The 12526-nt window shown below is 51.4% G+C and overlaps 5 protein-coding genes across 5 annotated transcripts; 4 read left to right on the top strand and 1 right to left on the bottom strand.

The window, feature by feature from the left end:
• Positions 1 to 446: 446 nt before the first annotated feature.
• LAJ45_09445 (uncharacterized protein) lies at positions 447 to 4094 on the top strand (the record flags this gene model as incomplete). Its single annotated transcript, XM_046118988.1, has 5 exons — positions 447 to 713; positions 785 to 962; positions 1768 to 1978; positions 2055 to 3750; positions 3819 to 4094. 5 exons carry the CDS (start codon positions 447 to 449, stop codon positions 4092 to 4094), a joined length of 2628 nt encoding a protein of 875 aa, XP_045967803.1.
• Positions 4095 to 4594: 500 nt separating this feature from the next.
• LAJ45_09444 (uncharacterized protein) lies at positions 4595 to 5042 on the bottom strand (the record flags this gene model as incomplete). The annotated part of the gene is made up of 2 exons (XM_046118987.1): positions 4595 to 4767; positions 4952 to 5042. 2 exons carry the CDS (start codon positions 5040 to 5042, stop codon positions 4595 to 4597), a joined length of 264 nt encoding a protein of 87 aa, XP_045967802.1.
• Positions 5043 to 8807: 3765 nt separating this feature from the next.
• On the top strand, positions 8808 to 9416 carry LAJ45_09443 (uncharacterized protein; the record flags this gene model as incomplete). Its single annotated transcript, XM_046118986.1, has 3 exons — positions 8808 to 9007; positions 9084 to 9102; positions 9408 to 9416. 3 exons carry the CDS (start codon positions 8808 to 8810, stop codon positions 9414 to 9416), a joined length of 228 nt encoding a protein of 75 aa, XP_045967801.1.
• A 15-nt stretch (positions 9417 to 9431) lies between these two features.
• Positions 9432 to 10532, top strand: LAJ45_09442 (uncharacterized protein; the record flags this gene model as incomplete). Its single annotated transcript, XM_046118985.1, has 3 exons — positions 9432 to 9753; positions 9819 to 10387; positions 10458 to 10532. The coding sequence occupies 3 exons, from the start codon at positions 9432 to 9434 to the stop codon at positions 10530 to 10532; spliced, it is 966 nt and encodes a 321-aa protein (XP_045967800.1).
• Positions 10533 to 11041: 509 nt separating this feature from the next.
• On the top strand, positions 11042 to 11909 carry LAJ45_09441 (uncharacterized protein; the record flags this gene model as incomplete). Its single annotated transcript, XM_046118984.1, has 4 exons — positions 11042 to 11052; positions 11100 to 11568; positions 11685 to 11848; positions 11906 to 11909. 4 exons carry the CDS (start codon positions 11042 to 11044, stop codon positions 11907 to 11909), a joined length of 648 nt encoding a protein of 215 aa, XP_045967799.1.
• Positions 11910 to 12526: the final 617 nt, after the last annotated feature.

Genomic DNA, 12526 nt, shown 5'->3' with positions numbered 1-12526 from the left:
TTGGAATGATTGGTGCTTTGAACAGTGGGGGGTTGGTTAGTGTTTTCGTTGTTATAAAAAGGCACCACTACATGTAAATACATGTAGCTTTAGATACATGTAGTCCACGTAGTCTGTCTAAAGGTTTGACAGACTGACGGTTAGAAAGGTCCCACATTCCAGCAGTGTATATAGAGGACAGTTAACTATTAAAGAATTAGGGCTCCCGCGTACGTATACGCCCTCCGTACTGAATCTTGCTGTCTTTTATCCTTGCAATGGCGCCAGATAACGATATTACACCTCCTACCATCCAGCCAAGGGCCATACCCCACTCCTCCCCCCGCCGGCCACATCGCAACTCGTGATCAATTAAGCAGACATATATATCCATCCCCCTCATATCATCTCCACCCAGCTCCCCTCAGATCTCCTCCCATTGCTTAATTAACCGTACCCGATCAAAGATGCCACCCACCGACAGCACCCACCCCCCATTCCAAATCTACCGGCACTCCAGGTTGACTCCCACCGCCCCCACCCCCCTTCCCCCCACAGCACAAGCCAGACTAACCATCCCTTACAGCATCGGCAGAGCACTCCTAGAGACTCTAAACCGCGCATGGTTCCGCACCACAATGACACCAGCGATGGCGATGAAGGTGATGACGAACTTTGACTTGGTGATAACACGAGTACTAGCTGAGATGGCGCGCGCGAGCTTGGAGCTGACTGTATGTACTACATTACTGGGGGGGGAAGGACGGTGCTAGGTGCTATGGGGGGGCTGATAGTCGGTGTGTAGGCGCATCTAAGTGCATACACGTATTTGGACAATGTGTGGTGTTTTCAGTTGGAGCGTGTGAGGCTCACGCTGGATCCGAGGGAGGGGCCGGTGAAGCCGGTGCGCGCGGGGAGGTTGTTGGTTATTGCGCAGAATGCGGATCCGCAGGGGAGGATTAATAGCTATGTTGTGGTTTTTGGTTCGTCGATAAATGGGGCCGGGGATCTATGGTTGCTGTATGGTATGAGCGATGTCTGCATAAACAATGCACATGTATGCGTAGTATCGGTTATGAGGAGCAGAAATGTGGTTGGGTTCCTCAAAAACTCAAGCACAAATAGTAGATTCACAAAAAGGGTTAGCGCCATTAGTAATAAAACTTGGGTGCTACTAATCTCCAAGACTCTGCGACATCATTGGCTAAAGTAAGATCGTAACAGCGTTTTCTTATATGCAGTACTTTTCGGTGTACCTACATCTATCTCGATCCTTTCTTCCGTCAATTATCCGATCAAAACGATCCTTGTTGCTTCTTCCCAAACTAGAACCCATGTCCACCACCACCACAGCCCGCAGCAGCAGTGCGCTAATAAACAAAGCGCGCCAAATCCACGCAACACCATCAAATACCTGGTTTCGTGGTGTAGTTGGTTATCACACAAGTCTAACACACTTGTGGTCCCCGGTTCGAGCCCGGGCGAAATCATCTCTTTTTTCCTCTACTGCCTGTCTTGGAGGTGGTAGGGTGGTTGTTTTGTTCTGTTGCACGGGTAGGAGGATTGGTCAGTGACGTCTCCTATCAAGGTTGATTTTTTGTTTCTGGTCCCCAAATTTCACTCTACATACAGGACCCCTAGAGACGCTTTGGAGAGAGTGTGTAAATTTACTACCGCGACTAACTACATACTTGTTGGATATGCGCCGAAAACGATTATTGAGGGGCTGCAGTTTTGATATCAGTTAGGCTTGGTATAGATGTGCGTGTGTTCTATTCTAATTTCTAGCAAAGACCCCCAATGGCTCTGGAGAAGTAGTGGCCCTGAATATCTTCTTCCCATCACGCCCTAGAACTTCCTCACTCCGACTCTCCCCCCACGTGACCCTCGACCGGGTAATGCACTTAACACGCCAACGTCTGCCGCGTCCCTCGCGTCAAACCAAATCCACGCAACCTCACAAGAGAAAGAAAAGAAAAAAAAATGTCTTCAAACAAAGGTCCGTCTCTCCATCGACCTCTCCCATTGCAAACACTCCCATACCATATACTAACCATGTAGCTGTATACACATAGATATTGTTTGGCCTCCCCAAACAACCGAAGATGTGCTGATGCTAACCCCGCGCAAACACCGTCCCGAAGCCCCCTTCTCCCCTCGCCCCTCCGCAAAAACTCCCTCCCCTCGCCCTTCGACGGCGCAAACTCCGACGCCTCAGACGACGATGAGGACGAAGACGAGGAGATGCTGAAGCTGAAGCTCGCAGCGCTCGAGGCGAAGCTGAAGCTGAAGCAGCTGCAGAAGCGGCGGAAGGCCGCAGAGGGTGGGGCAACCGACAGTGCACGAAAACCCAGTACTTCCTCAACTAGAAACCGCTCAGGGTCACTCGTGCAGGTGCCGCAATCGCCCGTCAAGAACGTAGCTGCGAGGAACACAGACCCGCCGATGCCCAAGTCGCCGAGCCGGGTGCTGCTGGGCATCGACAAGGGCCTGCGGGGCGCAGACGTATCGCTGCGGCGGCCGCCGCCATACAGGGCCGTCAACACGCGGGCCACGTCGCCGTCCGAGCAGCCGCGCAAGACGTACAGCGAGCGCATTGCGGAGGAGCGGGCGAAGGAGAAGGCCAAAGCGGAGCGGCAGAAGGTTGTCGAGAAGTCGCGGTCAATGGGGTTCAACTTTGATCCTATCGCTACCACGTTTACCGCGGGGGGTAGAGGAGGAGGAGGGACGGACCCGTTTGTGGAGGCGTCGCGGGCGCCGACGGTGGCGCTGGAGAGTACGGAGCCGACGGAGACGGGCGGGTTCGATAGTTTTTCGGGGCTGCATTTGTCGTCGAGGTTGATACCGCATTTGACGTTGACGAGGCATCTGTCGCCGACGACTATCTACCTGCTCCCTAATCTGCTCAAGGAGGTGAAAGGCCCCGACTTTGAGCCCCCCGATATCGAGGGCGACTGGGTCGTGCTAGCAACCATCTGCTCCAAATCCGAACCGCGCGAGGTCGGGCAAAACACCAACTCCAAGAAGGGCACCGGCAAATACATGGTGCTCACGCTGACCGATCTCAAGTGGGAGATTGAGTGCTTCCTGTTCGGCAGCGGCTTCGACAAGTTCTGGAAGCTGCCCGTCGGCGCCGTCGTCGCCATCATGAACCCGGGCATCATGAAGCCGCGCATCGCCGACACGGGGCGCTTCTCACTCACGCTCAACGACTCGAGCGACACGCTGCTCGAGATTGGGCGCGCGCGCGACCTCGGCTTCTGCAAGGCCATGAAGCGCGATGGCAAAACGTGTGGGAGCTGGGTGGATAAGCGGCACACGCACTACTGCGCGTTCCACATCGAGGCGGGCGTCAAGAAGGCGCGTGTGGGCCGCGCCGAGGTAAACTCGATGGGGAAGCTCTTTTCGCCGCCGAGGAAGGGGAGCGTCCGCCCGCGGCGATTTATCGGTGGGAGGGGCGGCGGCGGTGGGGGTGGTGGGAGGGATAATGGACTGCTGCATGAGGGCGCGCTTACGGATCTGCCGCAGCGGGCGGGGGGCGCGGGAGGGAAGGTGTTTGTGGCGCCGAGGAGATCGGCGACGAGGTTGCTCGATGACGAGTATGATGGCATGCATAGGGGGAGTCGGGAGGAGAGGCTGCAGAAGCGCCTTGCGGAGGCGGAGAAGGAGAGGCAGATGACTAGGCGGATCATTGAGAGCCAGGGCCGCGATGGCGGCGTGGGTGTGGACTATCTTAAACTAAGCGTAGATAGGTTTGATCTCAATTCAAGAGTAAGCGCTCCTTGTCCTTCATTTCTCTCTCTCGAATGGAAAAACTAACAAACTATAAAACCCAACAGCCATCAACAGCAAACTCTGTCAACAGCTCACAGAATAACACATCAGTGGACAGCCTAACATCGCTGCTTCTCCGCTCCAAGGGCGTGACAGCGCAGTCGGTCTCCCTGAGCCCCATCAAGCGCAAACGGCCCGAAAGCCAGATGAGCAGAGACATGAGCCCTGAGAAGGGCGCAACGAAGAGGACGAGGTTCGCGCTGCCAGGGCTGGAGAGCACCTTTCGCGACGACCCGTTTGTGAGAGATGTCGACGAGGATGATGATTTGATTATTATTTAGTCTTTTTTTTTCTTCTTTCTTTTTTTTTCTTTTTTTATTTGAAAAGGGCGTTTGATACCATTGGTTTTTTTCAGTTCTTTTTGTTTTTTACTTTTCTGGGTGGTCGTGAGGTGGAAATAGATTCTTAAGTATTCTAGTCTTGGTGGTTTGTGGGTTGTGGTTAGAGGGCGCGCGCGTGCACGTACGTGGTGGGATGGATGGGCTCCTTTTCTTAGTCCTGATAATTCGTTACTACTCTGGCCGTTGCCCTGGCGGTGATGGGGAGGGGGAACGGTCCGGGGGAGAGGGGGGGGGGGGGTTATTAGTACTACATGTAAGTACCTAGGCAGCTCTTTATATATATTCTTATGGAGTACACACATGTACTAGTTAGTAGTCCGGGTTACGTTACGTTCAAGAAGGGGCCAGTCTTTATCATATCATATCCTTATAATATTATTCTCGTGCCTACTAGCTAGTAGTTTGTTGCATTGGTTGAATTGAAATTAAATGAAATCTAATTACTGGATTCCAATCATTTCCATCTCCCCTTTCTCCTTCTTCTTCTTCTTCTTCTTCTTCTTCTTCTTCTTCTTCTTCTTCTTCTTCTTCTTCTTCTTCTTCTTCTTCTTCTTCGTCTTCTTCTTCTTCCTCCTCATGCATGCATGCATGCAGGCGGGGCACATATATTTCCCTGTAGCTCCCGATTTGGCCATGTCTATCTACAACACCGACGAACGGCCGCCGCTCTTATATAAGTGGATGCCCAACATTTAATGGCGACGACACTAGCACTCTCTCCGGGCACCTACCGTTGAACGGGAACAACCCTGGCCCTGAGGGCAATCAGACTTGCAATGTTTACCCCACCAGCGAACGTTTTAAACCTCCAGTCACCGACAACAGATGCGCTGCTCCTCTGATGTGCACCCTGCGCCGCCGCGGCGGTAAATGGCCTTTACTGCTCATCCTATGGAGCAATTGGCTGGAGAATGGCCTTTCACTTAGAACAACAAGTTTATCGAGAAAAAAATATATATATATAAAAATCTTTATGTGCCATACCGGCCGGAGTCTCTATCTAAAACAAAAACCAAAAAAAAAAACCAAAAAAAAAAAAAAAAGATCAAAAGATCAAACCTGTCAGACCTCCATCCCCACCCACCCCGATCTCCAGCTCCCCAAAAGGAAACAAGTGAAGACAAGGGTCGAGATCATAGCCACCACCGCACGAAGCAGAGGCAAAAAAAGCGGCATCACTCTTGGATGGGGAGGATAAACCTCATCCCCCAGGTTGGAGATTTCTGTGGCTCTGGTAAAGAGTTCAGATGAGGCGATTTACTATAGAAATGATCCTATGAAGTAAAATCGCATAGTGAGAGAAAGAGGGGAGCGGGGGGAGCGCCCAATTTATACTGACTGGAGGTGGCGAAATTTGTGGGCCTTGGCTTTTTAGATTATGTTATCACGGTTGTGACCACTGCTTTTGGCCGACAAATTTTTCTTTACTTGACGGGAGACCCTATGCCCTGTTCCACGATTCATGTCCTAGCGCTTTAACTGAGGTTAGAAAATATCATCTTGAATTTCCCGTGGGGACAAACTCGAAGGCTGAGCTCTTTGGCTGTCCAAAAAAAACGGAGGCAGCCGGGCCTACCAGGTTTGCAACCGTAAAAGGAGCCATACCAATCCAATCGGTTCAAAAGGTGAATAACTTGCGACAAAACAAAAAACGAATCCTGGAAGATCCAGGTTGAATTAATGGTTCCAGAGGGGGTCGAACCCTCGACCTTGGCGTTAACATTTTTCAATATTAGCACCACGCGCTAACCAACTGAGCCATGGAACCGTGGTTTCAAAACAAACTTTTGAATATATAAACAATTATCATCACAATCTCTCACTCGGTTTAAGCAGGTTTATGGCGGCAAGCGAAGTCTTACCAGCAATCACGGCCTCCCACAAATTCGTTTTTTTTCTACTTTTGGGCCATGCTGGTTTAAATCAAAGCAGAGTTCTCTATACCTCTGTTCAGGGTTCTCAGAGGCTTATCATTAGGCAATACTTTGGTTACAGAGACCAAACCCGTTATTTGGATTCCACTAAGAAAACTCTCGCACAGAGCTCTACTAGCGATGGCGATTTTAATATAGATCATGTGACCCATGCTCTCTCAAAACCCACACCAGACGGTTGTGACATGATCTATATTAAAATCGGCATCGCTAGTAGAACATGCACCCTACAAACTGAGCAGAATCCAAGTCGCTCGAAGATGTCTAGAACTGGGTTCAACTCTCAAGTTGAACACAACCCCATTAAAAGGCGGACACGCCGGCGATGATAGCGATCTGAAAAGAGGTCGATTTTGCATGCACACATCCGGCACTAAAATGCGTATCTGGCCAACTACATATATATGTATGTACCACTCCCGGTCATCGTCAGCCCATCTTTAGCCTTCTGAATGGCTCAATCACAGACTACGAAATTCATCGACTCATAGGGGTGACGGAATACGGGCGCGGCGATGTTCGTCCGGGGATGGTTTGGTCCCGAGTTATGTTTAGTCCCGAGTTATGTTTATGTTTAGTCCCGAGTTATGTTTATGTCTAGTCCCGAGTTATGTTTAGTCCCGAGTGATGTTTGCTCCCGAGTGATGTTTTATGATCCGCTCCAGGTTCGTCTTGGAGGGTAATAGTGGGTAGTCGGCCGCTACGAGTTAATAGTACCACAAGGTATAACTACTACGTAAGGCTACGTAATCTAGGCGTGATATATACATCGGAGCCGGTTACGGAGTCAGGAGAACCACGGGAGGCGGTTATATGGATATCATATATCGTACTCTGACCTTAGGGCGGCTTGAAGACTTGAGCTCTCGCCACATACCGTAAGTCCGAGTACGGTGTGCGGGCTTCTAAATCTATGCGAGGTAGAGCAAGAGTGCTCGCCGCCTCTCTCACGAAGAAACGTAGGGTTGACCGCTTCTCCGTCCGGATATTTGAAGGCTTTTCCGCACATGCGCATAACTCCCCGGCTTTGCGCAGGGTAGGTGGGGGGATATCTGCGCGGCTCATAGTTTGTTCCGCGCATATACGCATACCCGGTCCGCCGCAGTCTTCTAGAAAACTAAATAATTTCCTGGTGCGCGGACAGAAGGGAGGCGTGGTATGAATTTGTGGCAAAACGCACAAGATGGCTCTGGGCAGGTTTTGAAAAATCGGAGAGGCTAGATATCAGGCACCCTCGAAGTTAGAACAGAGGACCCTTCCACAAGTAGATCTACCTAACTCACCGAAAGTACTTTAGATTCCGTGATATCCACGGTCCGCTAGCTCCCCTTTCCTTAAACAACCTAGCCAAAGCCAAAGCTCGTTACAAGCCCGTAACAAAGCTATATTTTCCGTGGAGAAATCTCTTCAAGGAGAATCCCAAGCATAGCAGCGGTGCCTTTGACCAGTCATATGGCCAGCATCTGTTCTCTGCCCGCCAGTGTGTAGGTCTAGATGGGACGGCACAAGCTTCATGTGTCGGTTTGTGATCTCGGTTTTGATGTCTCGCTTGAAGTTCCCCCAGCGATCAATTCTAAGCCTCGAGGGAATTGGTCGCAAGTAGCGCTGTGAAGGGCTTTCTTAGCCCATGCCGTCTGGCCCGTGCTCCCCGTGGTGCGAAGGCTTGTCCTTCTGGGCGAAGAAGGCATCCGTGTCCGTAGACGACGTCGAGACGGCATGTGCCGCATTCGCGGGGAGAGGGAATTTGTAGAGCACCAAGACCATCGATATGAACACCTTGGAGTCTGGGTGATGCACTGTGGTCTTCTGACCATCTCGGGTATCCAATTGATTTGAACGTGTTCAATTGATCAAATGAGTATGAGATAGTATCATGGAAAGGCCCAATGTAGGAATTCCAAAGCTCTGGTCTCTTTAACGCCGTTGAAAAGATGACGCCTTTGAGTGTAGATGGAGTTTAGTCATGCAAAATCCTCCTCGTCTCCTTCTGGATACTTTCTGAAATCTGATATCATATGCCAGCAAGCATCACATACTATATTTCACTCTATCTAGTCTAGATCCCCCAAAGGTGCGTAACCTACGCAGACAGGGGACCTCAAATTGGTGAGAACGACAAATTCTTCCATGTGATATTTGGCAAAAATCGATCCCGGTCTACTCTAGGGTATGGAAGATTCTATTCCCCCCTCCAGCCCGCGGAAAGTGCGCTAGAACATCATTTTTCTGCCTTGCGAGCAGAGCACCGGGAGCTGGAGAAGTGAAGGGGCACTCTGTTCTCCTCGGGGGGCACAGCATCTCGAACCCCCACGCCCCCAATCCATGGGGTTTGTTGGAGTGAGAGGATTTTGCTTGTGATTGTTTAAAGCTTTATATTAACACTCGCCGGCGGTTCAATTGTCGAATAGAGTTGTTATCGTACCTGAAGCACGAGAATTCAAGCACCCCCACCCCCACCCCCGGCTTCCACAACACCATGATGACGATAACAGGGATCGCCTAAAAAAGCCTCTGCTAGTCCCAACGTTAATCCGTAGATCTCGTCTGCAAATTTGCGCATCTAACGCTCAAAATTGAAAAATTCGTTGCCAAGCCACGGTTCTGTTGGGGATATCACGGAACTACCCCAGCTACTCATGCAGCTCATCGCACAATTCGCAATTGCTGGGCGATGGACATCGATGATGTATGCATGCACGTCACGAGATGAGGGGCCCTGATGAGGGGGAGGGGCTGCTTTGGACTTTTCGTAGAGCAGTTGACCCCGCAGCAGCAGATTGTGATTAGTTGGCCGCAATTGCAATTACTAGTTAGGTGGCTTTTCTATATAACTGCTCTCAATTCCTACCTTGGAAGGGTTCTTCTTCTTCTCTCCACCAATCCTCATCGCCAGCTTCGACATCTTTGCTTCTGTCAATTGTAATTGATTAGCCATATCCTTCTTTTTAGCACACTCCCTTCCATCTTCTCAAACCCATACTAACATTTCCCACAGCGCAAACAAAAAACAAACAGTATGCATATTTCACTACGGGAAACATGGCATCTTTCACAATATTATTATCTTTAAAGAGTCAAGGTAAAAGTATTCAAAGCATGACGGGTGTTCGGCCACAGCACCCCTCTTCCCCCTTCCCTCCAACTCAGAGCAATTATAGCTCTGAGAGAGGGGAGATGAAGAGGGATCTGCTGTGGCCGTTCTGAGATTATACCGTTAAATGGACTTGATCTAGATAATACTAGCGAAAGAACATGCTTCCCCCTCCGTTGCTTTTCCGGCACCAAGAGCGCGAAATACTGACCTTAGCCCCCGCTATAGAACTCATAAAGTATCATTTATACCATGTCTCCCCCAGCTGCCGTCATGCCCGCCCCCGTTGAGGCCCACCGCTTCGAGCACCCCTCGACTTTTGTCCAGGATGCCGCCCCGGCCACGAAGGCCGGCGAGAAGGTCGACAAATGGGCCGACTTCAAGTTCGAGCACATCCGTGAGTCCACTGTGTCTCGTGCTATGACCAAGCGCTACTTCGAGGACCTCGACAAGTACGCCGAGTCCGACGTTGTCATTATCGGTGCCGGATCCTGCGGTCTCAGTGCCGCCTACACTCTCGCCAAGGCCCGCCCTGACCTTAAGATTGCTATCATCGAGGCCGGTGTTGCTCCTGGTTAGTCCTCCCTCTATATCCCATTGACTCTAGAGTCCCCCTGCTAATCCATATATACGTAATAGGTGGTGGTGCCTGGCTCGGAGGTCAGCTCTTCTCCGCAATGATCATGCGTAAGCCCGCTCAGCTCTTCCTTGAGGAGATCGGCGTTCCCTACGAGGAGGAAGACACCTACGTCGTCGTCAAGCACGCTGCCCTCTTCACCTCCACTCTCATGTCCAAGGTTCTCACCTTCCCCAACGTCAAGCTCTTCAACGCTACCACCGTTGAGGACCTCATCACCCGTATCGACCCTGCCACCGGCAAGATCCGTGTTGCGGGTGTTGTCACCAACTGGACCTTGGTGTCGATGCACCACGATGACCAGAGCTGCATGGACCCCAACACCATCAACGCTCCCATCATCATCTCCACCACTGGTCACGATGGCCCCTTCGGTGCCTTCTCTGTCAAGAGGCTTCTCTCCATGAACGCCATTGAGAAGCTCGGTGGTATGAGGGGATTGGACATGAAGTTGGCCGAGGACGCGATTGTGAAGGGAACCAGGGAGATCGTCCCCGGTATGGTTGTCGGTGGTATGGAGTTGTCGGAGGTTGACGGTGCTAACCGTATGGGACCCACCTTTGGTGCCATGGTATGTGTATCCTTGTTGTTGTTGTCACTCGTTGGTCTGCTGAACCATATGCTAATGATGTGTTTGTTAGGCTTTGTCTGGTGTTAAGGCTGCCGAGGCCGTTTTAGAGGTCTACGACGAGCGTGTCAAGCAGAACATGGAGTAAATCACAACCGCTTGAGGTTTTTATTTGACCTGATCCTTGATGGATCGGTCCTGGGAAATTGGTTGATATTTTTTTTTATTATTATTTGGTATCTGGTTTGGTTATTATTGAGGGAATTTATTTTTTGTAAAAAAAAAAAACACAAATATATATTTTTACTGCGTAAAACTGAAGCTCTTCAATATATATATGTGCTGTAATATTGAGATGTCATGATGATTGACACAATCTGTTTCCCAGGGTTGACGGGTATCTCGGTTCGGATTATTAGTGACTCACTAATCTTTCTTTGGACTTCTCCCGCATTCTTAAATTTCGAATTCGATGGCTATCTTCTGGGCACCGTGTCAGTTAAAAAGCGGGGGGGGAGAGAGTTTTAGCTCCTATATTAACCCACTCGTTCCACTCCACAGCTCGGTATCATCCGCGATTGCTATATCCCACCACAAGCTCTATATCCTACCACAAGTCAGTAACCCCACCACAACCACAACCACAACCCACCCAAGATGCCCGCAATGTAACCCCCCTTCCACTCCCCGCCCTCCCCACCACTAACACCTCCAGGCTCGACGACCCCACCGCCGCCACCCTCCCCACCCCAACCCCCACCTCCCTCCCCGCCCCAGTACCCGTCACCCTCCGCGACGGCACCCCCGCAACCCTCTACCCCATCTTCGCCCCCTCCTTCCTCCCCACCTCCCTCGTCACCTTCCTCGCCGCCCAGTTCAACGCCGAGATCGCCCGCGGCGACACATATCCGCACGACCAGCCGCTCGCGGCGGACCACTTCCGCGAGTACTGGTTTGGCGCGTTTGGCGCCGTCCTCCTGACGGGTGCGTATGAAGAGGGCGTGCTGGAGGATGAGGGGAGGGACTGGGAGAGTGTGTGTTTGGGCACGTTTTATGTGAAGCCGAATTATCCGGGCAGGTGTGGGCATGTGTGTAATGCGGGGTTTTTGACGGTGCCCGCTGCGAGGGGACGTGGGTGTGGGAGTGTGATGGGGAGGGAGTATTTGAGGATTGCGAAGATGCTGGTGAGTCCTCTTTTTCTCTCTCTCTCTGGTGCGGTGTTGTGCGGCGTTGTGGGGTGCGGTGTGCGGTGTGCGGTGTGCGGAGGGGGCTGACGGCGGAGGGGGCGGGGCGGGGATAGGGGTACACATACTCGGTGTTCAACCTGGTGTTTGAGACGAACGTGGCGTCGCTGCGCATCTGGGACGGGCTGGGGTTTGAGAGGATTGGGCGGGTGAAGGGTGCGGCGAGGTTGAGGAGTTATCCAAGGAGGATGGTGGATGCGTTTATGATTGGGAAGGAGCTGTAGGTGCTGGGTGGTTAGTTGGGGAGTTGGCGGGGAGTGGGGAAATGGGTGTGGAGATGATGGGTGGATGGATGCTGCTCCTGGTATTGTTCTTGATGTAGATGGAGAGTGTCGATGGTGGGAGTACTTTGTGGTGATGAGATGTGTGTGTTTGAGTCTGGGCTGTCAACGGCCAGCCAGCCAGCGAGAGTAGCTAGCTAGGGGCAGAATCGGAGGTCTAAGTAGAAAGCTTACCACTCCAAACTTTAAATAGCGGCCCAATCCCATGCGCGCACCTTCTCTTCTCTACTCTTTGAAATCGAGATTACATGATGCGGCTCTCTCCACTCCACTCTCTCCGCTACATAGCTCTCCCACGACAATTGGCAGCCATTCATTCGCGGCCAATAGTTAAGTAGAGTACTCTAGGGTACATGTAGCACAACATGTATTGTTGATGTATTGGCCGATATTAATAGCCCCGCGCTGCTCGTAACGCCCAAAACAGAAAACTATTCCTGCCAGAAGATGAGTAAGCCGACCGACCGAGTGATGGCGCGTGAGCCGCCGGCCTGGCCGGTCCCAGAGGTTGTGTGTGAAGTAGAGTATTAATAACCCGCGACCACTTCATGATTCACTCGAGAGGTGGGATAAAGATAAAGCCTTGAGTTCAGCCTTGTAATGACTACTACTTGGTT

The sequence above is a fragment of the Morchella importuna genome (assembly GCF_003444635.1).
Source record: "Morchella importuna strain M04M26 chromosome Unknown Morimp01GS036, whole genome shotgun sequence".
NCBI lineage: Eukaryota > Fungi > Ascomycota > Pezizomycetes > Pezizales > Morchellaceae > Morchella > Morchella importuna.
Note: the sequence above shows the minus strand (reverse complement) of the source record. Positions and strands in the feature narration are given on the sequence as shown.